General features: G+C 34.0%; 3 protein-coding genes across 3 annotated transcripts; 1 reads left to right on the forward strand and 2 right to left on the reverse strand.

The window, feature by feature from the left end:
• Positions 1-3,627: 3,627 nt before the first annotated feature.
• LOC120212346 lies at positions 3,628-4,291 on the forward strand. The gene has a single exon (XM_039210692.1). The coding sequence runs from the start codon at positions 3,691-3,693 to the stop codon at positions 4,273-4,275; it is 585 nt and encodes a 194-aa protein (XP_039066623.1). The 5' UTR covers positions 3,628-3,690; the 3' UTR covers positions 4,276-4,291.
• Positions 4,292-5,064: 773 nt separating this feature from the next.
• On the reverse strand, positions 5,065-5,587 carry LOC120212343 (17.5 kDa class I heat shock protein-like). The gene has a single exon (XM_039210688.1). It carries the CDS (start codon positions 5,510-5,512, stop codon positions 5,090-5,092), a length of 423 nt encoding a protein of 140 aa, XP_039066619.1. The 5' UTR covers positions 5,513-5,587; the 3' UTR covers positions 5,065-5,089.
• A 20,014-nt stretch (positions 5,588-25,601) lies between these two features.
• On the reverse strand, positions 25,602-26,971 carry LOC120212598 (DNA-directed RNA polymerase II subunit 4-like; the record flags this gene model as incomplete). The annotated part of the gene is made up of 4 exons (XM_039210855.1): positions 25,602-25,691; positions 25,786-25,819; positions 26,119-26,196; positions 26,808-26,971. Coding segments are annotated over 4 exons (351 nt in total), but the record flags the coding sequence as incomplete, so codon positions are not given.
• Between the last annotated feature and the right edge of the window lie 415 nt (positions 26,972-27,386).

Below are 27,386 nucleotides of genomic sequence, written 5' to 3' on the forward strand. Positions count from 1 at the left end.
TAGGACCAAACCGGTTGGGTTGAAGCTCATGGCATTCAATGGAGGCACAAAGAAACATAGAAATCAACAAAAACAAAACAAGATGAAACACAAGTTGCTTAAAAGAACACAAGTACATTGGTGGAGCCATTAATTGTATGAAACTAAAGAGGAGTGGGATGGATGGAAAGAACGTAGAGTGTTATACAATGCGTGCATTGATTACTTGTATGAAATCAATGCAGTGAAGAATTTAATGGAGAATTGGAAGAAGATGTGGCCAGGCCAGCCACTCACATGCTGCCAAAGCCAAGAATGAAAGGTACAGAGTTTAGTCTTAACGCGGTTTTACCCTGTTCGTCGGTGCTGTTTTAGGTTATTCGGATTCCCATAAATATTGAATTATCAATATATAAATAATACCAACTTATTTAATATATAAAATTACTTTTATATATTTAGAGGGTAAAATATCACCTAAATGAATGAAATTTGTTCACCGATTAATAATTAATATTGTCGTTGACATAATAATTTTCATGTATCTAAATTAATTATGTGTTATGTACTATGTTATTACTTTAAATATGTTATCTATATCATATTATCACTTTTAACACGTAATATATATATTAGGTTATCACTTTGAACTCATAGAATTTATCACATCAATAACAAACATTGATTGTTAGTCAATTAAAGATTTTCGCCCCATCACTATTATTTTACTTCAAAATAAAACGTTAGAAATTTAAAATACTCTAAAAAAAATAGTAGTTAAAATAATTACTCAATCATATATTAAATTTTTCCTTTATTATTATACCTTAATTTATATTTAATCATCTTGTAAGCCTATATTTTAAGACACTAATAAAATAAAATAGTATCATCCCATCGTTTTTTAAATCTTCTCGTTTGATTTTATTTTAATTAAATTATTGAAGACTAAACAATTAAAATTAATTATAAATTACTGTTAAGAATTGTTTTATAATATTTATATATATATATATATATATTATTCTGTCTCGGTTACTTAAAAGATTAAAATTATATTCTTGTTTGATTTTATTTTATTAGAAAAACTAAACAAATCATATATATTAATGTCGCTAACTAAATCAATTGGCAATGGAGGAGTCAAAGCCATTAGGAGATGACTTTTATACTGCAGGTCGTCGCTCCTTCCATATGTTTGATCTACGAACAGAATATTTGACCCATTTTAGGTTTGAATGAATTTTTTATGGTAAAATGGGTAAATTATGAATTTGGTCGTGCTTTTTTAGGTTTTACGAAACAGACTCTTAACTTCCATAATTTACAATTTGTTCAACTATGTAACTACCCTTTTCTCGTTACATGTATTGTGCTGCTGGGCGAGGTCTTCCCTCAACCAGCCAATAACATCTGATGTTTCTATATTTTATAATAAACATTTTTTTGTTCCTTCAAAAAAAAAATAATGGATTTTAAGTGGTTTTGTTTCAGGCTTCAAGCCAAGGCTTTTATCTTATTTCTTATCTTTCCCCTTCCACTTAACAGTATCTTCTTGATTTACCAGATGTTTTCTACAGCTGATATCCGAGAACCTAAAATATATTTCCTTATAACATCTAAAGTGAAAGAGTTCCACAATCTTGACATGCCTGGTCCGAAGAATGTACTTCCCTGGAGCGATTAAGGTATTAATACGCATTTGTGATATTAGTTCTTTCATCTTCGACTTGAAAGTAAGTTAGCCCTTTTTTTCTTTGTACAGGACTTGGCTTAGTCATGCAAAGATCTGCTCCCTGAGCACTGCAGAAGAATCCGACTTGAATGTTCTCCGAGAGAAAACTACCTATTTCACTCCACAAGTTAAAAATATTAAATTAAGAAGTGATGGGTCATACATAACATGTTAAAAGTATCTCCTATTCATTAGATTTTATACTTACTGCTCATTGCTTTTAGTTGGACATACTAATTTTCTAATTTAGTTTGGGTAAATTACAAAATTCACCGCTCACTTTTCTTTTTAATCCTATTGTGACTACTATGGTTTTTAAAAAAATATCATTTTCTTATTAAAATTTTAATTTCCTCTTATTTTTGTCATTTCGTCGTTAATTTCTTCATTACGTTATGATATGATATTTGTCTTTTAAAGATTATGAAATAACCTCAACATTTTTCTTTTTTTTTTTGTACATTAACAATACTTTCTAATGAATCTATCATTAATTCAAAACTAATTATTCAGTTATCGTAAATATTTAAAAAATATTATATTTAATTACTAAATTATAATTTACCTTAACCAACTTAGATTATTCTTAACTTGGGCTAACCTTCTTTTATGATAGTAAACAATAACACCTTATTATTGTTATTATATGTTATATGTTAGTCCATATCTAAAGTTCTAACATAGACACACATATTGGCAATTTAGAGGGGGCTGGCAGGTGCCATGATCACTCTAAATTGGTAAAATTAAGTCACACTATAATTTATAAAAGAAAAGGTATACATTTTGGTGTCTAATTTTCACATTTAGGTGTATTATGGTATCAAAATTATTTTGGTGTAATTAAGTACTTAACTTTGACATTTATGTGCAATATGATACCTATTCTTTTTTTAAATACACGTGTCTATATTCAGGATTTTAACATCTAGTTTTTCAATTTATAACAAATATATTTCTTTAATTAAACGAGGTTAAATTTATAAGTATAATTGAACATGTGTAATTTTAAAAATATTAAGTAGCTAATTACTCAAAAAAGAAAGCCTGGGTACCTAATTACAACAAAACAATAAAAATTGAATAACAAATGAGATAAAAAAAATATTTGTTACCTAATTGCAACATTAAAAAAGTTGAATAACATATTGACCAAGATCTAGATTGAGATTCTCCACACCAAGGATTTTATGATCTTGACCAGAAAGAGTATCGAAAGATATTAACAGTAGTGGATCGAGAGGATATTAGGATACAATCGTGCTTTCTAAAAAAATTAAATTTTAATATAATTTAAATATTTTTTTTGTATTTTAGAACGACGATTTAAATTCACATCTCTTAAAATTTTATAATTTGACATTCGTAAAATTTAAATATAATTTTTAAACTGGGTAGTATTAACTTTTAGTATAAAATCGCAGGTGGTTTCTAATCGCTGGCAAAGTGTCTCCTTTCATCGGGAATGGAGGTTTGATTCAAGTGAAGGCTGCCAATCCCCTGATAGCATGTTCCAATGGTTGAAAAAAGGTAGATATAAAGAATCAACTTTTCTAGAACTCAAATCCAGCTTTTAGATTATAATCTTACTAGTGGAACAGTATTTTAAACTTTTGCAAGTGCGAGATTAAGATTGTCCAGCCATTCATGATTAGTACCGGCTTTTATTCTATTCCAAATGTATATCATACACGATCTCTGCCGATCTTTCGAATCCCACATAAAGAAACCCTTAAAACTATAAACCAATACTAATACATTTTGGTGGCTGATTCACTTTCTTCCACTATTCTGCTTTTACCAGTCAGTATATTTGAGCTGATCTCGTGTGGATAATATCAGTCATCATTCCACTTATCTTTACCCCTATAAATATTCAACCTTCCAGTCCCATATGAACACAGCCAAAAACCCCAAAATTATACAGAAGCTCTCCCTTTCTGCAATCAAATATTACGAATTTCCCTTTGTCTTCAATGGGAGTATCAGATCATTACGTTTCATCTCTTGGTTGTGAAGTGAGAATCTTGGAAGCTAAAAACATAGAGCTGAAGTCCCATGGCAACATTTTTATCAGATACTATCTTCCTGCAGGAAACAACAAGAGGATTCAACTAAACACCAGGCAAATCTGCACTAAGTCATCCCAAATGATCATCTGGAACGAGTCATTCTCTTTGGAATGCTCGGCATCTGAAGAATCACTCAAGTACCTGAAGCAACAGACCGTAGTTTTCGAGCTCCGGAGGAAGAAGAAACTGGGGAAATCTGTGGTTTTGAGCAGAGCTGAAATGCCATTGAAAGCCGTTTTTGAATCACCAAACATGGAGATTGATGAATATTGGCTTGCCATGGCTTCGATGAATGATGGGGTTCTTGAAACTGGCCTCAAGCCTCCTTCAATACGTTTATCAATGAAAATGGAGATGCGGAAGGAGAGAAAACAAAGGTTGAAGAACCATTGGGAAGGGTGTGGGTGCCAAGGCATTGACGGAGGCTGCAACTGTGCTGCAGATTACGAAATATTTGCACTTGCTGCTGCCATGGAAGGACTATTTTAAAATGGTGGCCAGAGCACTAGGGATTTTAATATTATTTTTCTTTTTGATTTATATTTGTTTGTTATTATATTGTTGTCAAGAGATTAAGTCAATTTCTTCAAGGCTTTGAAAAAATTATAAATTTTTGGCTTAATGACTCGCGAGGCTCGAAAAAGAAAAGATAATTCACTCCTTGAAATTTTATATCCAATTAAGCCTTTAAACTTAGAAAATTAATTACTGTGATCCTTTAGCCAGAGAAAATCGTAGATGACTGCTATGACGTTGATATACTGAGTAACATACGAATATGATGTATCATAAGAGTTTAATTGATTCTTTTAGAATGTTTGAGGTCCTAACTAATTTATTTAAAAAGTTTCCAGAAAAACCCAAAATAAGAACGCCAGCGGATAGACCGCAAAGAGACTAGGTTTTCTTCGTTTCATTTTTTTTTTCAAAAGATACAAGAAAGGTAGTGACCGACGGCAACAAATTCAAGATTAATGGTAACAAAATTAACTACCAAATATAGGATTTTGGCATTCGTGTCTGGTTCTACGAAATGAAAAGCGGTGGGTTTTGGCATTCATAGCCGATTACTTCCTTAAAACCGCAACCTTGTGTTCATCCTGGCATTGCATCTCCTTACATCCAAATCCTTTGAATGCGTCTCTGCTTTGACAATGTTCCTAAATTCTGAAACATAGAGCACCCACAAAGTAAAAGCACTTTTATTACTACCGAAGCACAGTTATAGTACAAGAAACCACGTAAACATCTGCAAGCTTTCGACACGCAGTACAACAACACAACAAACAAGAGAGTAAAAACATCATTCAGTGATTTCAACGTCCCTAACATTTGGCCTCTGTGCAACATCTTTCCCGATCGTGACAACGAGCATCCCGTTGTCCGTGAAACCCTGAATCTCATCCGTCCTGGCATTCTCAGGCAGCTTGAACCGGCTCATGAAGTTGCCATTCTCGGTGCTTATCTGAAGCATCCTATCATCGTCAATGAAAACTATGACTTCATCTCTGCTAACGCCCGGAAGGTAGGCTTTGTAGACATGGGCACTTGGGGTTTCTACACAGTTGAGTTGAGTCCCAAGATATGGGAAAATTTCAGAGGAAAGAAATGAAGGGAAAGGGAATCCATGGGAGAATGGGTTTAAAACATCGACTGGATCCCATAAGTCTAGAGAGAATGGATCACTGACCCTGCCTTGTTGGCCATTGGTAGGGACAATTGACATTGTTCCGGTGGGTTAATTGGGAGCAAAAGGAGAATGCGGAATTGTAGTGATTTTCAGGAAGAAACATCAGGGAAGAGTAAAGTTTTATGCACTAGAAATGTCCAATGTTTAAGGATGGCAACTTAACCCGAACCCGACCCGATCGGGTCGGATTTTTTTTTAAAAAAATCGGAATCGAGTCAAGTTTTTTAATATACTGTTCGGGTCGGGTCGGATTTATGGTGGAAAAAATCCAACCCGACCCTATCCGAAAGATATATATAATTTTATCTTATATATTTAAGGATAATTATAATAATACCCCTCTATATATAATTTTTTTAATTAAGTCACTGTTTTTATTGAATACAAATATATTTTTTTTATTATTTCAGGTCGAATTTCTAAATCATATATTCGGATCGATCGGATCGGGGCACGAGTGGAGGACCCTTTCTTTTCGGATCGGATCGGATGACCCAAAAACCCGACCCGACCCGACCCATTGCCATCCCTACCAATGTTCATGATTGACATTTCCTCTTGTTTGGGACTTTCTAGAATCTGTGTGGGCTTGCCAGTTTCAACCTTTAACTGAGGTTAAGCCCACTCTACACCTCTCATATGCCTTCCGATTAATTTTCTGACCAAATCTTCGTTGGTTATGATTATGATCATATTTTGCAAAGCTTTGTATAAGGGTGTAAATAAATAAAGGATTCGTTTGATCAACTATTCGTGTAACATTAGTGAAGATATGAATTAAATTGAAATTTTTTATTTTCATTTATCAAATATATAAAAATAAATTTATGTTTATTTGATTTATTTATGTTCACGAATAAATTCATGTATCGACTCATTTATAAATCGTTTATCCACTTATTTATAAACTCATTTATTAATTTTTTTTTTGGTAAAAACAAAAGGCTGAGACTACGATGAACTAACTAACTACTAGTATTATTAATTCCATCCTCTCACAAGATTGTTAGAACTGCTTGTGGAGGCGTCGCCCATTCATTTTCTTCAAAGTCAACTTTATTATGCAATCTGCTACTTTATTGGCTTCCCTCCGAATCTATGAGAAGGTGAGTATGCCTTGTATCCGTCTCGTTTGTCTCTTGCGCCATCGATGTTTATTTGTCCATCCCTCCATTGGGGCCTTCCATCGATTCATCGTTTGTGCCTCGACCCATCCCATACTTCTTGCTCTAGCCGTTGATTCCATGGCTCGGATTCCCTCCATTTGGAGTTGTTTGCTTTGTTCTAACACTGATTGTCTCCCCATTTTCTCTGGGTCAAAAAACATATAAATTTCGATGTTTCCATAGGGTCCAAAACAGTGAACCGAACATTAGATCCCATTCCTTTTCATCAATTGCAAAATAGCTTGGTTGCAGTAGGTTGGTTAAAATTCACTTCTTTATATCCAAGGTTAAGAATTCAGACAACTTCTCCTGTCGAACAAGTCTCTTCCAGGCTTCCAATGCAGACAGACAAGTTCTAAAAAGATGATCAATTGTTTCCTCCATCTCTCCACAAATTCTACATCTCACTTGTGTGTCCATACGGCGTCTTACATGTTCGCTGTTAGTAGTTTTTCGTTTTCGAGTAGCCATAAAGAAATCTTTATTTTTTGTAGTCCTCGATATTTGGATATAGTTTGCCATATCTTCTCCAATCGGTCCTGAGTTATTCTCTGTCCGAATCTGATATGCATAACAAACAGTGAACTTTCGATTTGGTTGCCATTTCCATCCTGGGGTATCCATCTGCTGTACTTGTTTCGGGGTCATCGTAGCCGTTAATCTATGGATTATTTGTAAGGGTAGTGTCTCGTAGATGATTGGCCATCTCCATTTACCTTGTTCATCTACCATTTCTGTCACACTTACCATTGGTAAGTTTGAGCCGTCTTGCTGGTTTAGCAGATGATTTTTTAAAGGACCAACATCGCTTAGCCATGGGTCTCTCCAGAAGTCTCCATCACCCACCGTCCAGACTAGGCTTGACTTTACGTCGCTCCAAACCATACTCACCCCTTTCCATAACCGCAAGCAATTCTTCCGGATTATATTAACGGGAGCGAGTCACCTCCATTTATATTTTGCTTTTCCATGTGATTAAATCCAAGGCCGCCTTTCGGAGTAGGTTCACATAGCACATTCCAGTTCACCAAACTAATTTCTTGTCTCTTTTCTATTTTGCTCCAAACAAATCCCCGAATAATCTTCTCGATTTCCAAGCAAGTTCCTTTCGGTAATTGTGTTGATTGCATGAAATAACATGGTATGGAAGAAAGTACCCATTTGGCTAGTGTGATTTGACCTGCAAGCGATAAATTTTTTGTCGCCCATCCAATAAGTCTGTCCCGTATTTTATGCACTATAAATTGGTCTTGATTTGTTTGCTCGATGCTTTTTGCGAAGGACATCATGTCATCTACGAAAAAAAGATGTGAGATTTTTGGTCATTTTCTAGCCAGTCGAATTGGATCCCAATCCTGTTTGTCCACGCTTTTGCTAATTGCTTGTGCAAGTTCTCTCCATACATAATACGAAGACGTATAGAGAAAAAGGTCTCCTTGTCGGATTCCTCATCGATTGAAAGGAAGCCGAAGTAGATTCATTCCAAAAAATTTGTGTCGAAACGGATGAGAGATGTATCCTTCTTTTCCTTTCTTGGCTCGCATGGAATGCATGACTTGTGAAATTATTATGTTTTTCGTAATTGAGCGTCTAGGCACAAAGCTAGTTTGGTTCTAAGAGACCCAAAGCGGGAGGTACGGCTCAAGGCGATTTGCGATCAGTTTTGTTACAGTCTTGTAGAGTACTGAACAGAGGCTTATCGGTTTGAATTGAGTGATTAATTTCGGTCCTTTAATTTTTGGGATGAGCACAAGTAATGTTCGGTTTAGTGATTCCTCAATATTACCTCCTTCAAAGATCGCCTTAATGAATCGACAGACATTTTCACCGACCGTCGGTTAGTTTTTTTGGTAAAATAAGGCATTAAACCCATTGAGACTGGGGGCCTTTAGCAGTGCCATGTTGAAAATGACTTGTTTGATTTCAGCCTCGGTAATTGGTCGATTTAAATAGTCTTTGATCTCTGTTGTGATGGGGGAAAAGATCCTCGAACTTCATATCCATATCCGTTTTGTCCTGAACTAGAGAATAGTTCTTTAAAAAGTTGACAGCCATAGTTTTAAGTTGCTCATGATCTGAGCACCAATTCCTATCTTGTGTTTTGAGAGCCTGCAGATAGTTTGTTCTTCGTCTTTGCATCGTGCAGGCATAGAAGAATTTTATAATTTTGTCTCCATGCAACATCCATTGTTGTCTAGATTTCTGTCTCCAAAAGCTCTTTTCATGTCATAGAAACTCAACTTAATGAGAATAAAGCTACCACTTCTACTTATATCGTTGAATCTGTTGAAATGTGATATGCTAGATTAGGACACGTTAACATTATGCTTTAAAGAAATTGATGAAAATGAATGTTCTGCCTAAACTAGACTTAACTAGCTTTAACAAATGTGAAATTTGTGTAGAAGTCAAGCATGATGAATCTCACTTTAAGACTGTTTCAAAGAGAAAGATTGAATTTTTAGAACTTGTTCATTATGATCTAGCAAACTTTAAAAACACTGAAGGTAAAGGAAGAATACACTATTATATGACCTTTGTAGATGATTACTCGAGATACACAAAGGTTTATCTCCTTAGAACTAAAGACGATGCTAAAAACTTCTTCCTTATTTATAAGGAGGAAGTTGAGAATCAGTCAGATAGGATAATCAAACGACTTAGATCTGATAGAGGTGGTGAATACAAATCAAATTTCTTAAAAGATGTGTGTGAGAAGAATGAAATAATTCACGAAACTTCGCCCCTTATTTTCCTCAACAAAACGGTATAGCCAAAAGGAAAAATAGAACTTTAAAAGAGATGATGAACTCATTGTTGATAAGTTCTGGGTTATCTGAAAACATGTGGGGGGGAAGATATTCTATTGGCAAATCATATTTTAAATAGAGTACCTCATAAGAAATTAGATTCTACTCCATACATGTTGGTAATGCTCAATCCCACATTGAGTGAGAAATACATTGGGATTAGGTATTTAAGGTTTACATTCTCTACTTTTGTATTGAGTGATAGAGAACAAGAGGGTTTCTCACGCACCGCCGTTACCGCCGTTCATCCGTTCGTCTCGTCTCGTGGTCGAGTCTCGTGGCTCATGCCAATACGTGTCTTCGACATGTCATCGCGTTTATTATCTTTTTAGAGAAAATTCATAAGTATTTTTCTCTAAAAGAACAAATAAAATTGTGAAAGAATTTTCAGTCTGATATTTATAGACTACAATGGTCTGTCAGTGAAATGTTGGATGAATTTGGATTATTTTTAGCTGTGTTCAAATCTATTTATTGTACTAGTTACTCAGTAATTACAAGAGTTACAGAGATAATTATCTGGAGTTACAAAAGGCTTAGAGTTACTGAACCTCAACTGATTTGAGGCCATATTCATTTATGAGGTTGCAAGAGTTTAAGATAGAATTTTAATGTAGAAATTAAATCAGAATTATATCTTATTTACGATGGACCATTTTTCCCATGACATGAAGCCTACAAAATAAAGAGGCTATTCCAGCTTCTCAATTCACCAACTCACCCAAAAAAAAATCTCTCTCAATGCTTTCTAAGCTTCTAATTCGCAGTACCACCAGTAATCACTCCGGTTTCGGGTGTACGGTATTCGGAGCGACTGTGTTAACCTCAGGGAATGATCAACCTATTGGAGTGTTACACACATTGGGGCAAATTCGTTTTTAAGGTAGTGATTATACCACGACAATATTTCAGTTGATCAATTTTTTTTAATTTTCCAGTCAATGCTAATGGTGTGATTTTGCAATCAATACTACCAATATCCCCATTATATGTTTTGGGGATTTTTTTGTCCCTATACTCATCCTTACGGATCCTTGCAGGTTTCGGTTAATCTCATCCTCAAAAAATAAACAAACATTTTTTAAATAAATGCAACACCTAAAACTTGTAAGATATATCAGATTGTCTCAAATTGATCTTTATCTATAATATGAAAGTTTCAAACGTCAATATCTATCTAACACCCAATATATTTGTACAATCTTAATCATTTTCAATCTCAACAAATCAACGTATATTAAATGAGAAAAGATCTAAACTTCAATTATTTCCTTTAAGATGTAATAATAACAACATGTAATCTTATAGTCTTATCATATATAATTTTTTATTAAAATATATATTAAGGGTATATAGATAAATAATTATAAATATATTTTTAAAATTTTGTAAAATATCAGGGATCCCTGCGGATATTTTTTGAGGATCTCCACGATTATTCACATGGGTACGGTGAAGATTTTAGTTATTCCCCATCCTCATTTCATTTCCCATTCCCATTCCCATTTGAGCTTTGGGAATAAAACTTCTCCTATCCTCATTCATGTGGATGAAGATTTTAGTTATTCCCTATCCCTGTAAGTTCAGATCCCCACGATTTTCGGTTTTTTCCCACCTGATTGACACCCCTAGTTTGGTGATTGCCTTTTAACATCTACTCCATTTTTTTCCTAATTTATATCCCGAAAAGAATCATGATTATTGATTTTTATGTTAACTCATATTAGTAAAAATTTGTTTTTTATATCACTATGTAGTTTTTAGAGTATCATAAATAATAACATACTAATCTTTTATGTTTATATAGAATTTGATATATTAATATTAATATTATATAAATTTTACATTTCATATATTTATGACGTAATGTCATTATGTTGTATTTTTTCAATTATTATTTTTATGTTTATATAGAATCTTGTCACTAGATTCAATAAATAAAATTAGAGATTTCAATCATGACGTTTAAGGGAAATAAATTTAATTGAAAAAATCACTCACTTTTACATTATTTAATCTGTTTTAGTCGATAAATATATAAATATCGATCATCATAAATGAAAAATCTTTGTTGCAACGTGAATTGAGATGGTCTCTAACGATTATTCCAATTTCTAAATATTACAATTAAAGATTCCATTGAACAATTACGACGGCCACCAACTGTCGGTTTTGGATTAGGTGTGTTAAGTATTGTGTTTCGGTTGTTAAAAATTAGTTATGCGTAAACGCAGCATTAAACAAGTTGCAACATACTTTTAACAGATTAATATCGATTATTCAAAACCTTTTAAGACTCAATTATATATTTAACTTGAATCTATAGAATGGTTTTAGCGTTTAAATAGTGGTATTTTTCTTAAAAAAATTTAAATTCCAAAAGTTACGTTTAAAAGGTACGTGTATTATCAATGATTAAATTATAGACATATATAATCTTAATAATCTCAAATTATTCTAAAAAATTTGTATGTTTAATTTTTTTATAAAAATAAAAGTAATTAGTTTTATTTAAAAAGAGATAATATCTACCATTATAATGGAGGTTTACCATCATAACATAAAATAAAAATATTTTTTATAGTCGTTAACACAAGAAACTAATCATTTGAGATAATACAAGGAAAATATTAAAAATTCATCCAAAAACTTAAAAAAATATAAATACGAGCATATATAACTACATCGATAAATGAACCTCAATAGGAGGTCAAATTACTAAAAGACCACCGACAATTGCAAATCAAAATTGGGTGTCCTGAGAAAATTATATTTGAATACAAATTGTGTATCCAAATATAATCTGAGATCTAAAATAGAGAAGATCAACATGAGAATAAATAAACACTATATTGTCCAGTCGAGGCGACGTCACATTCAAATATGAAAAAAATTAAATGAAGAGAATGACCAAAGAACAAATAAAGAAGACTAAAATTATATCAAAGGGAGACGAAAGTGTATCATAAAAATGAAATTATTAAAAACTAAAAATATAAATATATGATATAAAAATTAAAAAAAATTATTAACCGTCGATAACCAATAGTAAAGTTGATGTTACTGCCAATAATAATTATATATTTAGCTCATAAACTTATATTTCATTTCTATTTATTATTCTTTATAGCATTATTTGTTTTTAATGATATAAATTATTTAATTTATTAGAGAACGTTATTTGTCATATTTATTTTCTTCCTACATTTAGTTGTTTAATAAAATTTAAGGTAAATCACATTTGTATTATTTAAATTATCAGTTTTGGTTCATTTTAATACTTAAATTTTAATTTTTTTTAAAATCATATTTAAAGTTTTATTTTTATTTCATTTTAGTACTATATTGTTAAAAACTTTAGTATTTGTTAAGTTATGAAGAAATTGAAAGTTTAGGTACTAAAACATATCAAAATTGATAGTTTAGATACTAAACGCGTAAAATTTTAACGACGGATACTATAATGACATAGTTTTAAAAAATTTAAAAATTTAAATATTAAAAAAGATCAAAACTGATAGGTTATATACTAAATGCGTAATTTACCCTAAAACTTATCTATTAAGTTTTCTTCTTCGGGAAAGTAAAAACGATTTTGCCAGTTATTTCATGTCTCCTTTTAAGATGATTAGTCCTCAAAGTGAATATACTGCCTGGCTGGACCAATGACATCCTTATATGGAGAGATTCACATGTCAATTCCTAATTACAATTTATAATCATTTTTAATATTATAAACAAAAAAACAATTTTGGTTAAGGAATTTATTATTATTATTTGAGGTCATCGATTTAAAGTACCGCATATATAGCATATAAAAGGGTATAAATGTTCATTATCTAAATGTTAAAATTTTAAATAATTATTATTTTATATTCATCTCATATTTATTAAAATAATTTAATATGAATACATTAATTGTTTATATCTATTAATAATGTAGAGACCGACCACGTATCTGCACATAATAATATATAAATTTTAAACAATTGAACTTGATACGTTAAATTTAATAGTTATATTATTTAAAAGATAACTTATTGAATGATTCTAGTGATTATTTCTCATGAGATTTAGGGTTCATGTAGTTACATCTCTAAAGTGAGTACATTGTCAATGGTTAATAAAGATTATGAACAAATAATATATTGTAATCATCTCAAAACATTAAAAAAGTATATTATTAACAAGGGATGTGATTAGTATATATGTATAGTTTGGGATGAAATTGAAATGTTCAAAAATTAACTCTATTTAAAATTATCACGCGAGCCAAACGATCTAAGTGATTAAAAATTTTGTTGTTATTCTTTGAGGTCTCGAGATCAAATATCGCGTATTCAGAAATACGAATGTTTACTGTCAAATGACTAAAATCTTTTAAACAAATATTACCCTAAATCCATCCCATAATTTTTAAATGATTATTATTATTATTATTATTATTATCATTTGAGTTTATATATTTTAAATTGTTTTTGCTCATTCCATATAAAATTTTATGTTATTGATTTATATCTAAAATTTATTTCTAAATTTATCACTATCTGCATATAATAAAAATATCCGTCAGTAATTCAGATTGGACAGTTTCACAGTCTATTATATATAAGTATAATATAATATAATATAATATAAAATAAACATATAAAATCTAGAATGATTTTGTAATTCCTTCTCGTAAACACATATTCCCAATCAAAGAAAATGGGAGATCATGTGGCACGTGGGGTTGTCAGTTTTGGAACATGAAAACTGGAAAGATTTTGGCACAATGAATATGAAGAGGATTTTCTGACTCTGTCTCTAATTATACCCATCCATCTAAGATTCAATATGATATCAATCCCATATCACAATTCATTTCCAAGATTTGGGAGGCCCAATTACTTAATGTACAAACATAAAATCCTTATAGTAAATTTATACGATTCATATAGATAGTACACGTGATCCTTCAGCCTTTAAAAAAGTTATTGATCAAAGATGGTTGAGAAGCCATTGCTGTAGTTTGATGAAGGTGCCTGTTGGACTTGGAGCTCAATGAAGACCTGTATCTTCCTCCCCCATGCTTCCTTCTTGGCTGTTGTGATGATTTCGGGATAAAAACTCCAGTTCCTTTGCTTTCTCTTCTAAACATTTGTTCGTGCATAAATGGAGAATGTGCTTTTGGGTGATTTGCACCGGTTAAACCCTGAAATATTTTGAAGACCAAAACACTTGTTTTAATAGAAAATGATGTGATTTTCTGAAAATGAAAAGCATATAAAGAACAAACCTGGAAAGAAACTGAAGGATATCTGATAAGAGGGCCATCGTGATCATCGTCCATGGTGAGCAAAGAGATTTGCTTGCTTAAATCTGCAAAAAAACAGATCATCTTCAAGCTCCACACCCATTGCCATGTCTCCTTTAAAACTACTAGTATTTACTCGGAGTGTGGGATTTTAGTAAGAATGATTGAAAAAACTATATTGCTTCATGGGGTTATATAAATAGAAAAAAAGTAGGGAGAAAAGGGATGGATTTTAAGTGTAAAGGCAAACGCATCCATGCATGTGAGAGGGAGGGGTCTGAATGGCAGTTGGCCAATCTGGCAATGACCAAGTCATGTAGCCCCACAACAAGCATGTTGTGTTATGATGTTATCCGGAAGGGAAGAACATACCAAAATCTTATTTCTGTGCAATTCTAAAACATTGAAGACTAAGGATAGAGCTGTAAATGAGTTGAGTTGAGTTTAAGTATTCGATTTAAAAATTTTAAATGAATTTAATTCAATTTGATTAAAAAATTCATGAGTTTAAAATTATCAATCATGACTCGAACTGAAACAAAAAAGTGAAATTTGATTCGACTTAAAAGCTAGTGAGCTTAAAATTTTTAAAATCAACTCAAAATAAAAATTGAAGCTCAACTTGAACTCTAAAACTTGAACTCAAAATGTTATCAGATTTTAACTCGGTTGAAGCTTAAATTCGAGCTCGAACCTAAACATTTAATACATGAAAGTCTTACATTGTATTTTTTAAATAACATATAAATATTATAATTTAATTTAAAAAAATTAAATTTAAAAAAAAATATTTTTGAGTTTCTCACGAGCTTTCGAATAGGATATCAAGTAACTCATTTCGGCTTGTAATCCATTCAATTCAAGTATTGACCAAACTTTAACTTAATCAATTTCGAGTAAGTCATGCTATCTCATCTCATTTACAATCCTAACTAAGGATTTTCAAAAAGCTAACTCATTTTTCTCTTAAATTTCTAAACTTCAGGAAAAGATATAAGATGAGAACCAAGAACGGGACCAGGGCTACAACTCAAGGGGGCAAAGTACAATTAACCATAAAAATGAGGGGATAAAGTATAATTAATCATAGAAAATGAAGGACAAAATATGATTAATTATAGAAAACAAAGGGACAAAATCAAAATTTTAACATGACTATATAAACTTTTAGATGAAAGAAAAGAATAGATGGACAATTTAAGGGAGTGAAAATCTAATTTCAGCTCGCCTTTAGCACATTTAAAAAAGGTTTAAAAATATTTGTGAGCTAAATTTGTAGATGGGTCGGGTTCGAATTTAACTAGATATGGCATTGAAAAGATTTTAGTCTGTGCTCTAATCTCACGCTCGAGTAAAATCAATTCATGGATCTAACTAATCGTTGGACCCGTGAACAAATATAAAAGAAGAAAGGTTTATGGATTTATATATATACACATTGTTGTTGGGCTTTTTGCTGACCCTCTGGCGGTGCCATAAGGATTCGTCGGAGTAAAATTTTTATTATTTATTTCTTGTACCTTCATCAGACATTGATTATTTGTGACTGGGGTTTCGTTTCTGCTGCAGAAAGATGTCTCTGGGGTAGGGATAACAAAAGGGCGGGTCGGATGCGGATATCCTTCCCCATCTCCATACTCACATAATATTTTTCAATCTACCACCCGTCCACCACTCATGATGGGTACAAATTTTTAAATTCACACCCGCCCACGCGGGTACATTCTCAAATTCATCCCTACACCCACTACCCACTAGTGACGTACCCGTCTAGACCCGCCTGAAAGCAAACTTAAGTTATATATAAGCAACAAACATAAAAAAACATGTCCACTAAGAAACATAATAAAATAATTCAAGGATTATCTGAGTTAAGTGTTAATATAGATCTTAAAGTACATAAAATATCATAATAAAAAACATAATTAAAGTTTAGAAACATAAATGACAAACACATAATGTTTTTGTTCTTTGGCACAACATTCTAAAATTTCAGGCAATATTTATGACATTTGATACTCCAGTATTACAATCATCAATCTTTATTTTCTCCAATTGATAGCGCTCCAATTTAAATTCACTACTACCTACATATATAATAGAAAGTGGGCGGGCGGGAGGATGCGGGGCAAGCGGATGCGAGGCAGGTAATGTCTCAAACCCATTACCCGCCCACTACCCGTGACGGGTATCACTTTCTAAATTCACACCCGCCCACTACCCGCTAAAATTATACTCATCCCCGCCCCAATTGGAGCGAGTGCGATGCGGAATCCACGAAACTGTACCCGTTTGCCATCTCTACTCTGGGGGTGGTGGAATTATTATGTAATAAAAAACCAAAGCTTCTTTAAGCAAACCAATAGATTTATTTAGTAAACGACATAATGGAAAAGAGCTGGGTGCTCGAGAATGTCGTATTGTCTTCAAGAACGCTAAGCTGAAACAGTTGAACTTACACTTGAACAAGATTACACTGGTAAATAATTTCAGATCAGCTATATTAGGCTAAGCCTTTACACTGCCTTTTTAATGATAATAATAATAGATGCAATTGCTGCATTTGATGAATAATTACATTATGTCAACTAGTAACCCTAAAAAAATATCATTAAAAGATGAGTATAAAATCAATAAAACTAGCCAGGATGCATCCCTTTATCCACACATGCAGATTCGCAATGCCTTGATGAGAAAATAGCAGAACATAAACCATTAGACAAAGTTCAGAATATTAGGTCAATCATGGGTACAGTAGATAAAAATGTAATGGTCCCAACAGAGTTTTTTACAAGAGGCAGCGCCATTTAACATTCTATTAATTGCTTCAGTGTCATATATATCCAGGACTTCAGTTACCACTATTCAAACTTCTTGATAAGGGACAGGTCATTTAACATTCTCTCGATGGCATCGTCATGTTACAGTAGGAGGAGAAGAGCGTGGAAATGACGAAGGAATTGAAGGAAGAGGAGGTCAAGGGTTAGGGTTTGATGAAGGAGAATTGGGGATCGAGGGAAGAGAGGGATTTGAAATTGGGGATTTAGGGATTAAAGTAAAAGAAGAAGGAATGAGTTATTTACCTTCTGATGTGGAGCAAATTAAACGTGGGAGTCAAGAGGGAGTGGACCATACGAGTTGCAGTCCAGCAAGAGAGGAATGAGCCCAAGTTCGATGGCCCAGAACCTGAGGAGAGAAGAGAATATGAGTTAGTTAGAGCTGTTATGGAGTACTAACAGTTGGCATATTTTAAATTACCATTATAGCCCTGTAACTAAATAAAACAATGGCTAAGAAGAATTGATTTCTCAAGTAATGAATGAAGTATCTCCTTTCTGTAATCTCTCCATTCTAATTTCTTCTTCTTTTATCCTTTCTATTACTCTAAACTATAACAATTGGTAATCAGAGCTACAATTCTGGCAAAATTTTTTAGGGCATGCCAAAGAAGAACCAATCGATGGCAGAATCAGATTTAGCTGGGATTCAGAAACAGATTGCAGACCTTGCTGCTTTGGTGAAACAAGGTCAAAATGAGACTAATCCACCTAAATAGTGGGAGAATCAGGAAAACAGGATCACTGCATTGGAGGCAAGAATGGCCACGAATCACGGTTATGTGGAAGATATCCTGAAGATCTTAACCGGCAGAAATGGTGAACAAGAGCAATCTGCAGGGGATCAGGTATACACTCCTAATAATTCTAAAGATGGGGAAAAAATCCTGTTTTGGTGACTGTAGTTAAGGATAAATCCAGATTCTCTTATAAAACTGATGAACCTGGAATTTTGAGGGACAAACCTGATGCTTGTTTAGCCCCTAAGAACAGTCCTAGACCTGAGAATCAAATGGGTGAAAACAATAATAATAGACTTGTTATGTTGGGATTGGAAACTGAAAACAGGGGAGCAGGGGGTTCATTTAACAGTTCAGGGACTATGTGGCATAGACCCAAAATAGAGTTGCCATTTTTTGAGGGGGTTAATCCTAGAGGGTGGCTGCATAAGTGTCTCAAGTATTTTTCTTTATGCAATGTTTCTGTAGATCAAAGGGTAGAAGTGGCTACTATGTATCTTACAGGAAAAGCAGAAATTTGGTTTGATGGCTATATTATGCAGAAGCATCATGTAACTTGGCATGAGTTTGAAGCTGATTTGTGCCATAGATTCAGTGATAGGTTTTTTTCTGACATTGTGGAGGAATTTACTAAGCTTACTCAGAAGGGATCTGTTGAAGACTATCAAGAAAGGTTTGAGGAGTTACAACCATACATGTTATTACAAAATCCTACCTTGAGTGAGGATTTTTTTGTGTCACTTTTTATATGTGGGCTTAGAGATGACATCAAACATAGAGTAAAAGCTTTAGATCCTAAAAATTTATCTGAGGCATGCAAGCAAGCTAAGCTCTATGAGTTGTCTGTGGAGTTTGAAAGTAGAAGGTTGAGACCTTCCTTTAAAAGCCCACCCTACCTGTAAACACATGATTTGCGTCCTTATAATGTTTATATTATATATATATAATATTATTAATTTCGTTTTTTTTTTTACATTTACAGGCCTGAACATGCAACCCAACAAGTGAACCAAGCCCAGTTCAACAGCCGTGAGGAACCCTAACCCTGGCAGTGTTCTGTTCTGCGCCACAAGCTCCCTCGCCTCCCTTTCCGAGTTTCACGGCCACCCGTCTCACATCCTCCACAACTCCGATTCCTCCGGCGCAAGGATTTCATGAAGATAACAAGCCAACAAACATTGGAATTAGAGTTCTAATAGGGGTCAAACACTTAGATTCTAGGCTATAAATAAGACATGTAATCCATTTGTAAAGGGGGGAAAAAAAGAAAAAAAAACACACGAAAGTCCTACGGAAATACCAGAGAAATATAGAAGTACTCGAAGCTATTGCAATCAGTTTGAAAGGAAATAAAGAGGTAGTGTTTCCTTACCTTGTTTGTCGTTTTTTTTTACCTTGTATGCGTATCTCCTTCATTGTTGTGGTTCGAATAAAACTCAAAAGAAACGTTTTTGGTTGATGAACGAAGTGAGGCCCCTTTTTCGAAATATTTTTAGATCTACGCTCCTCCGGGTTGATTTTTGAAAAACAGATTCGATTGGTGAAAAAGAAATTTGAAAAGCTTTCGAAAAACAAAAAAAATATAAATTTTGCCGCCGATGAACGGCGGCCGTCACCGTTCAACGGCGACGACGAGGCGGCGCGAGGCGGTGTTTTCTGGAAAACGGGGCCTGTGTTCTTCACTTGGAAGAATGGCCCAGAGAATTTAGAAAGGGGGAGGGTCTCGGCTTTTGAAAAGGGAGAATGAGAATTGTTAAAATAATTTTAACTTAAATACATGGCCCGTTCTGCTCCATGCAATGGATCCGCGTGTATCCTTTCAAAAGAGGGTTAATACCCGTTTCAGTCCCTCTTTCTTCCTAAGCTTTTATTTCACTCCTAATTTCTTCTAAATCAATCCCTAATTCAATTTTCCGTTCAATTTGGTCCCTTCACGTTTTCCCCCTCTTATTTTCATTTAAATAGTGCACTTATTATTATATATAGTCAACCATATATTTTTATCATTTATCATTCTTAATTTTTCATTATTTGTTATTATTGTCACTTCTTTCAATATTTTAGTTTAAATGTATATGTATATATATACATCACTATTATATTTCATAAGTATGTACGTATATGCTTTTATTATATTACACTTTTTTTTTCCTTACTTTTATTTATTTAGTTAGTATGTATATATTTATTTTATTATTATTTATTTTTTTTATCTAATATTTTATATGTATATATTTTTATTATTTTTACTTTATTACATATTTTATATATATATATATATATATTCTACACACATTTATTATATTCTTTTTTCCCAACCTTTTTTTTATACATTTCTTTTCTTTATTATATATTACTTCCTTTATTCCATTCATTTTTGTACTTTCTTCATTATTTATTTCCATTTTATCTAACACATTACATGACCTTTTTAAGGATGATTTCACATAAATCAAAGGTAAGCAGTTTGGATTGTAATTTTACCTTTACATTTAAACTTTCGACTTTCGTACTTAAAGACAACTGGAAATTACGTAGTACCGAAAGGGCAGTTCAAGGGTGCTAATCCTTCCTTGACCGTAACCGACTCCCGAGCCCGACATATTTCTGGTAAGACGCAGATCATGTAAGAAATAAGGTATCCGGTTAACCTATTTATTCTTAAATAAATAATCGGTGGCGACTCCTAACCCAATCAATCCACATTTTCAAGTCGAAGCCCAATTCCGGGGCCCAACCGAAAGACGGTTGCAACACTACCCAAACCCCATTCATACTTCCAAGCCAAATTCAGTTCCACTACCTATTAAATCCTCCCCAAATTCTAATACTAAACAGACTCTCATTGAGTACAAAAGACAAAACAACCTTTGTTTTAAGTGTGGAGATAAATTTCAGCCAGACCATCAATGTAAAACAAGAAACCTCAATATGATGATTGAAGAGGACAATCCTATTCCTACAGAATCAGTTCCTATTGATTCAGACCAGCAGTTATTACAAGAAGAGGAAAACTTAGAGATATCTATGAATGCTATTACGGGGTGTATTAGTCATAATACTTTGAGGATTCAAGGAACAATACAAGGCAGACCTTTGAATATTTTGATTGACAGTGGAAGTACACATAGCTTTTTGACACCAGAATGGGCTGATGCTGGATTTCAGGTTCTAACTCCCTATCCTTTAGCTATTACAGTAGCTAATGGCCAACAGCTCTATAGTTCAGCTAGATGCAACAAGGTGGAGTGGCAGATGCAAGGGCACTCTTTTATACACGACTTTAGACTCCTTAAATTGGGAGGTAGTGATATGGTTTTAGGGGTTGATTGGATGAGGGTATATAGTCCAATTTTGATGGACTTCAATCAACTGACAATGAGTTTTCAGCATCAAGGTGAAAATATTGTTATACAGGGACAACAACCTTCACTGCTGTTACAGCAGATTTCAGGTGCTACTTTATTAAAAATGACAGCATCTGAGGCAGCTATTTTGGGGCATGTGGTTTTGTTGAGTATGACTGAAACTCCTAAATCAGTTCCTGCAGCTCTCAAACCTCTTATAAAGAGGTATAGCTCTGTTTTTGATGAACCTAAAGGATTACCTCCTACAAGGACTCATGATCATGCTATTTCCCTCAAACCTAGTTCTAGTCCTGTTAATTTGAGGCCCTACAGATTTCCTCATACCCAGAAGACTGAAGTTGAAAGACAGATTTCTACAATGTTATCATCTTCCATTATTCAACCTAGCAAGAGTCCATTTGCTTCTCCATGCCTATTAATAAAGAAAAAAGTTGGGACTTGGAGGTTTTGTGTTGATTACAGACAATTAAACAAGCTGACAGTAAAGGACAAGTTTCCTATTCCTGTGGTGGAGGACTTATTAGATGTATTATATGGAGCAGTTTATTTTTCCAAGATTGACTTAAGGTCAGGATATTGGAAAATCAGAATTAAAGAAGAGGATATTTACAAAACAGCATTCAGAACTCATCAAGGGCATTATGAATTCAAGGTAATGCCATTTGGTCTTACTAATGCTCCTGCTACATTTCAAGCACTAATGAATGATTTGTTTAAATCATTTCTTAGAAAATTTGTTTTGGTGTTCTTTGATGATATATTGGTCTACAGTAATTCTATGGCAGAACATATTACTCATTTGCAATTAGTTTTGGAGATTTTGAGGGTCAATCAACTATTTGCAAAAATGTCCAAGTGTTTTTTTAGACAGACCCAAGTGGAGTACTTGGGACATATTATTTCTGCAGCAGGAGTAGCAACAGATCCTAGTAAGATAGAAGCTATGAAGAATTGGCCTCTTCCTAAATCTTTGAAGTCTTTGCGTGGATTTTTGGGTTTAACTGGTTATTACAGGAGTTTTATTAAAGACTATGGATCCATTAGTAAGCCTTTAACTCAACTGCTTACTAAGGATAATTTTCAGTGGAATACTGTAGCTTTGACTGCTTTTGAATTGTTAAAACAGGCTATGTGTGTAGCTCCAGTTTTGGCTTTACCTGATTTCAGCAAAAGTTTTTGTTTGGAAACAGATGCTAGCTCAGGAGGAATTGGTGTTGTGTTATCTCAAGAGGGCAGACCTATTGCTTATCTCAGTAAGGCCTTAAGTCTTAGACATGGTGCCCTCTCTATCTATGAAAGGGAGTATCTTGCTATTTTATTAGCAGTTTCTAAGTGGAGGCATTACTTATTGGAGCAGAAATTGACCACTACAATTCAAAAGAAGGGTTGACTAAATTACTGGGATTGGACTATACTATTCAATATAGAAGGGGTAAATCTAATACTGTAGCAGATGCTTTGTCAAGGCAATGGGAAGATACTGGTAACTGTTTGGCCATGGGAACTACTTTGCTTATTCCTAGCTGGGTACATGAAGTTGAAACTAGCTATAAGGATGACAGATTGGCTGCTGATTGGATCAGATTATTATCTGTAACACCTACTCCTGCTCCTAATTGGACATATTCAAAAGGGATACTAAGATTCAGAGGCAGAGTTTACATTGGATCTAATGGGTCTCTTAGACTCCAAATTCTTCAAGTTCTACATGATTCTCCTCATGGAGGGCATTCTGGGACTCAAGCTACATATCAGAGGATTAGATCCTATTTTTATTGGCCTAGGCTGAAAGCAATGGTGGTCAACTATATAAGAGGATGTACAGTTTGTCAGCAAACTAAGGTTGAGCATATATCTAAACCAGGACTGCTACAACCCCTTCCTATTCCTCAACAAGCTTGGGAGGTGGTTACTATGGATTTTATTGATGGCTTACCTACTTCTTTGAGAAAGAATTGTATATTGGTTGTGGTGGATAAGTTCACAAAATACAATCATTTTATGGCATTGTCTCATCCTTATACTGTGGTGGAGGTGGCTAAACTCTATCTTGATAATGTTTACAAGTTACATGGTCAACCTAAATTAGCTATTTCAGATAGAGATAAAACATTCACTAGTCTCTTTTGGAGAGAACTAATGAAGCAGCTTGGAACTACTACAATGTTCAGCACAGCTTACCATCCTGAGACTGATGGTCAGACAGAAAGGGTAAATCAATGTTTGGAGCAATATTTAAGGGGTTTATGTTTTTTTCAACCTAAGCAATGGGCTAAGTGGTTTCCTCATGCAGAGTGGTGGTATAATACTACCTACCACACTGCCCTGAAACTTACACCTTTTCAGGCATTGTATGGTTACAAGCCTCCTACTATGGTTTGGCAGACAGACTCTCATGTATAGACAGTTCATGATTTAATGAAAAGCAGAGAGGACATTAGACAGTTAGTAAAGCTACAATTGGAGAATGCTAGCAACAGGATGAAACAAAGAGCAGATAAGAACAGAACAGAAAGGGTTTTTACAGTCAGAGATGCAATTTACCTGAAGCTGCAACCATATCGACAGACTTCCTTGGCCCTGCGAAAAAATTTAAAGCTAGCAGCGAAATTTTATGGCCCTTATAAAATTATTGAAAAAATTGGGGAAGTTGCATATAGATTAGACTTACCTGAATCATCACGTCTACATCCAGTCTTTCATGTAAGTCTGTTAAAAAAACACATCGGGCCCTCAGCAGTCTCTTCAACGACTCCTCCTACAATGGACGAAGAAGGACAGATGACAATAGAACCTTATAAGGTGATGGGCAGAAGGATTATCAACAGACAAAACAAACTTGTTACACAGTTGTTGGTGCGATGGACGAACCTTGATGAGACCAATGATACATGGGAAGAGTATACTGTTTTGCGAGGGCAATTTCCAGGCTTTGATCCTTGGGGTCAAGGATCGATTCCAGCGGCGGGTATTGTTACAGTAGGAGGAGAAGAGCGTGGAAATGACGAAGGAATTGAAGGAAGAGGAGGTCAAGGGTTAGGGTTTGATGAAGGAGAATTGGGGATCGAGGGAAGAGAGGGATTTGAAATTGGGGATTTAGGGATTAAAGTAAAAGAAGAAGGAATGAGATATTTACCTTCTGATGTGGAGCAGATTAAACGTGGGAGTCAAGAGGGAGTGGACCATCCGAGTTGCAGTCCAGCAAGAGAGGAATGAGCCCAAGTTCGATGGCCCAGAACCTGAGGAGAGAAGAGAATATGAGTTAGGTAGAGCTGTTATGGAGTACTAACAGCTGGCATATTTTAAATTACCATTATAGCCCTGTAACTAAATAAAACAATGGCTAAGAAGAATTGATTTCTCAAGTAATGAATGAAGTATCTCCTTTCTGTAATCTCTCCATTCTAATTTCTTCTTCTTTTATCCTTTCTATTACTCTAAACTATCATGGGCACGCCCTTTAGTCTGCATTTCCAAGACAATTTGTTGCTAGAAGTTTGAGAAAAATTAACAATTTAATCTTAATTATTCGTAAATTCTAGCTAAAATCAGTAAGAGATCATATCAATTCTAGAAATCAAATTGGCCCCAAAAGGTGGGATAGCATCTGATGAGTCATTGCCCTTGTTTTCATGGTCTAGAGAGAGAGAGAGAGAGAGAGAGAGCACGGGACCATTGGAACATCAAAATCCCTCTATGCACATACTAGACAATGCATGTGAAAAGGATGAACAGTATTATCTAAACAGCATCCAATTAGTCTCATGTTTTGTTGTATACAAGGGTAGGCAGAGAGAATCGCCAAAGAATTTCTCAACATGAATGCAAGTGAAGAAGGATGAACAAACAATTACTACTAAAACAATGAGAAAGAAAAATGGGAACAAAAGTTGTAAAATTAAATACAGAGCGTGCTTAGCATTTCATACCTTGATGAAAGGCACCATTGCAATCGCTTCCTCGACAGTCTCAGGACACAGGTTGCCAAGAACGCAAAGCTGCATAAGTATAGAGCACAATATGAAGAACTTTTCTACATTGTCATTAACATCATAATTCTAAACTTACTGCTTTCCAAATATAGATCCTTACCTCGAATTCAGCTAACTGATATCTACTCAGAATTCTGAATGTCAGTTAAGGTTCACAATAGAGAAGCATGTTACATATCATATGAAAAGCAACAGACCAAGTGCAAGCATTATCAACAATGTCATGAGAGGTAATATTAGTTGAAGATAAAAAAAACACCATCTACTTTTATCAGATTGTAGAAAAGTATTGATAACGAGTCAAGATGTCCTGCAACTAAGCAACTGATAGGAGAAGAGGAGCACCTAAATAGCTTAACTCCAGAGCAGTTTATAAACATGCACATATGCTTAAATAAAGTCTATTTAGCAATTCTGGCAATTTAGAGGATACTCTCGAATTTGTCTAACAGCATCTGGATTTTTATAACGGCTAAATCGCTTTACATACTGCAGTGACTTCTCAAATACTCTGAAACAAAGACAAAAGATGATCATTCACTTCATCAAGTGTGAGAGAAAAACTGCAATAAAGGCATGCTAATTTTTCTAAACACCATATCCCATCAGAGAATCCACATGATACAGCCAGGTTCCAATTTGATGCACGGAACTAAGGGCTTAATACAATAGGATAGGATAACACTAATAAGTAGATTGCTCTTTTTCTTCTTTTGTTTTGGCTTATGCATAACGAAGGTGCCATCTCTTTATTCAGCATAAGCCTATGATTTATCCTTCACTCTCCCCCTTATAGGATTACGCAATCATATACACGGTATATCCAATTGAACTAATCGATCCTATCATACACACCAAACAAACCCCTCAGGCTAGAAAGTTGATACAACAAAATCGGAAATTCGGGAAACAAGGTTATAAAAACAAGACATACATTAATTCTATTTCCATGGAACAAAGTTTTCCCCATGTTGGAAATTTATTTTTAAAAGCGGCTACATTTCTAAATCATGTCATCAAAATTAAACAGAAACCCTAGTAAGTCAAATACATGGATATAATTAAACAAGGAGGGAAAAGAAGACAAAATAACCCAATTGACAAGTTGCTGATGGAACTCACTGGGAAACATGATTCGTGGGATCATCAGACATTTGCTGAAGCTGCTCATACTTATGCTCAAGAATTAAAGCAACTTCACAATTCATCAAACACTTGGCCTTCAAAAATTCTGTCCATAACAAAAGAGAAACAATAATATTGTGGGTTTTAATAATTTTACTCGGTTATGTATTGAGAAAAACGGAGAAGGGGCGGCGGCAGCGTTCTCTTCCTCTTCACCGGACATGATTGAAAAAGTTAGGGTTTTTTTCCTGAAAAAAATCAATACTATAAAATCATAAAAAGTGATGATCAAACAAATTAATTGTATGGATTTTCATGGCTTCTTACCTGCTTGATTTCGAGGAGAGAGGTTGGCGAGGGGGCAGAAACCTAAATTTCGTTTTATGAATTTCAATCTTTCATCTATTTATATGTAATATTTCCTAGTCTTGGCTCTGATTGATTACTGATTTTTGCGTAAACTACAAGTTTAATACCATAATTACCACTTTTAGTCTGTTTTGGTCACCCAATTATTTATTTTTTTCAAAATCACCTAATGGTACGTTTTGATTTATTTTAGTCACTATTAAAAAA

The sequence above is a fragment of the Hibiscus syriacus genome, unplaced genomic scaffold (genome assembly GCF_006381635.1).
Source record: "Hibiscus syriacus cultivar Baekdansim isolate YM2019G1 unplaced genomic scaffold, ASM638163v2 tig00110013_pilon, whole genome shotgun sequence".
NCBI classification, from domain to species: domain Eukaryota; kingdom Viridiplantae; phylum Streptophyta; class Magnoliopsida; order Malvales; family Malvaceae; genus Hibiscus; species Hibiscus syriacus.

What these genes read in the sequence shown, in the direction of transcription:
- LOC120212346 (XM_039210692.1), top strand. Translation starts at nt 3,691, where the DNA reads ATGGGAGTATCAGATCATTACGTTTCATCTCTTGGTTGTGAAGTGAGA.
- LOC120212343 (XM_039210688.1), bottom strand. Translation starts at nt 5,512, where the DNA reads ATGTCAATTGTCCCTACCAATGGCCAACAAGGCAGGGTCAGTGATCCA.